General features: G+C 43.1%; 1 protein-coding gene across 1 annotated transcript in view; it reads left to right on the plus strand.

Annotated features, from left to right (window-relative positions):
- Positions 1-2500, plus strand: part of cacna2d3a (calcium channel, voltage-dependent, alpha 2/delta subunit 3a) — a gene marked incomplete at its 5' end in the record, with an annotated part of 162966 nt that overhangs the window by 80012 nt on the left and 80454 nt on the right. The window contains 3 exon segments of the mRNA XM_080854608.1: positions 7-96; positions 2106-2129; positions 2132-2221. Of these exon segments, the coding sequence (XP_080710734.1) occupies positions 7-96; positions 2106-2129; positions 2132-2221 (204 nt within the window).

The following is a 2500-nucleotide window of genomic DNA, read 5'->3' on the forward strand; positions in this document are numbered from 1 at the left end:
ACGCAGCATTTCCGGGAGCATCTGAATAAGCTGTTTGCCAAAGGCATTGGTATGCTGGACCTGGCCTTGACCGAGGCATTTGAGCTTCTAAATGACGTGAGTGCACCCCTTACACACACTCACACCCACGTACACACACTCTTACTCACCTACCAAACACTCTACAATAATCACACACAAAGACATAAACACAGACTGCCACACACATTCCTGTTACCATAGTGACAGAACAAATTTAAACATCCACTCATTTCCCCATTGTCCTTATTCATAAAGACTGGCAGCCAAGAGTAATGTGGTTTCATGCTGACACACACACACACACACACACACACACACACACACACACGTTTACATGTTTACATACCCACATACTTGCACATCTGTATGTACAAATGCACAGAGAAGCTCATTAAAGTAATAAAGAGCTCAACAGGTTGTGATCTTGTTGTGATGTGTGGTTTGAGAGGTTTGTTGACTATTCTCTTGGATGCAGATAAGGTGATCTTGGCAAGCAGTAAACACCTGCAATGAATCATTGAGGCATGTAATGCGTTTATCACAATCACAGAAAACCAAGAGCCGAGAACAGATCACGCAACTGAAAATAAGTCCCCACACCACACGATAATGACAAATGATGCAGAAAATTAAAGCTCTAACTCAGTGATTCAGTGCTTTTTATACGATGATTACAGAATCATTACAAAGCGGGTCCCAAAATCAATTTATATTCAAATTTCAATTAACGGTGCAATCATGGAATTATGAGTGGAATTATGAGTATGACTTTGTTAGACCTGGCAGTCTAGCTTTGGTGTAAATCTGTTATAGGTGACTCATGAAGAAGAGAAGAAATGGACAAATAAAGAAAGGACGAAATAAAAAGGATGAAGGGTGAAAATAAAATAAAAACAGCCTTGGCTGACTTTGAATGATAACGGCACATCCTGTACTACATCATATTTATGTATGTACAGTATGTTTATGTGTGTCACTGATGAGGACGTGAGAGTAGGTGTGTGTGCATGCGTATATGAGAGAGAGGGGTGGGGGACATTTATACCTGGGTTAATTAGAGCGCTGTAATTAATACCATAATCAGCAGACACGTGTAGAGGCAGAATTAATGAGCTCAACTGCTCGACCTGCTGTAAAGACTGGACAGAGACTCTGCCACAGACACATTTGCACATGCACGCGCACACACACACACACACACACATACACACACACACACACACACACACACACACACACACACACACACACACACACACACACACACACACACACACACACACACACACAGTGAAAAAAAAAAGTGAAAAAGTGAAATATATATGTACTTGTTCTTGACTTTTGCACTGTCTCTGTGTGTGTGTGTCTTTAAGACTTGAAGAGGAGTTTATAACACATACACACTTACACATACATAGTCACGCTGCCTTCATCACAGGTCAGCAAATCAGTTAATAGCTCTCTACACGCATGTTGGGAAAGCAGTTCCTCTGAGCCGCTCTGCCTCCCTTGAAAAGAGAGAACTCACTTTTGCAGCGAGTTGTAGAGCGACACTGATCAAAACACAAACGCCCCCTTCCTCTTTAATGCATGATAATGGACGTAGCGATTAGAGACCCCCTCGGAGAATACAGAACAGAAGCACACTCGGGGATTTCACTCAGTGGGGAGGTTGCCGTGATAATTAATGGCTTTGCAAGGAAATGACCAATGGGATTTGAGCAAAGTTTGTATTAGGAGTACGGAGGATAGAGCGCTTGACAGATAAATGTATTAATTAATTGTGTCTTAATCGCTGCAGGTAATTTTTTTTTTTTAGGTGTCTGAGTGGTTCTGTTTATTTTACTCATGTTAGGTGTGTTATTACTGCGAATTATTAATGCAATAGGAATGTAATTATAGCCTTACCATGAGCCGTATGGTGCACTAACTAGGTAGGCGTTTGCCGTGTAATGACTGCACAATGTCACCGTATTATGTTTTGAGACACCCAACTGTTATTGCTGTATAATATATTTCACATGTCACTTTACATGTCATTTTTGGTGTGTTTGTGTGTGTGTGTATGTGTGTGTGTCTTTTAGTTCAACCAGACGGGCAGAGGTAGTGTGTGTGTAGCCAGGCCATCATGCTGGTAACCGATGGGGCAGTGGACACGTATGATGCCGTCTTTGCCAAGTACAACTGGCCTGACAGGAAGGTGAGCTATACCTGCGTCCCCACTCCCTGTGGCTTCACCATCTGAGCCCTCCCCCAGACCAGACCCACATCCACCTCCACACAAGCACATGTCTCACAAACTCTATTAAATGACTCTATTCCACTCCATCATCATTGGTCTGGACCTGCTGTCCTCTCTGTTTGGTCTCCTGTTTACCTGAGGACTCCTCTGTTGCCCCAGCCCCTGGTGGTGGTGGTGGCAGTGGTGTGTGTGTGTGTGTATGTGAGAGAGTGGGTGTGTGTTTGTGTGTCTGTGTGT

Source organism: Sprattus sprattus, assembly GCF_963457725.1.
Source record: "Sprattus sprattus genome assembly, chromosome: 16".
Lineage (NCBI taxonomy): Eukaryota > Metazoa > Chordata > Actinopteri > Clupeiformes > Clupeidae > Sprattus > Sprattus sprattus.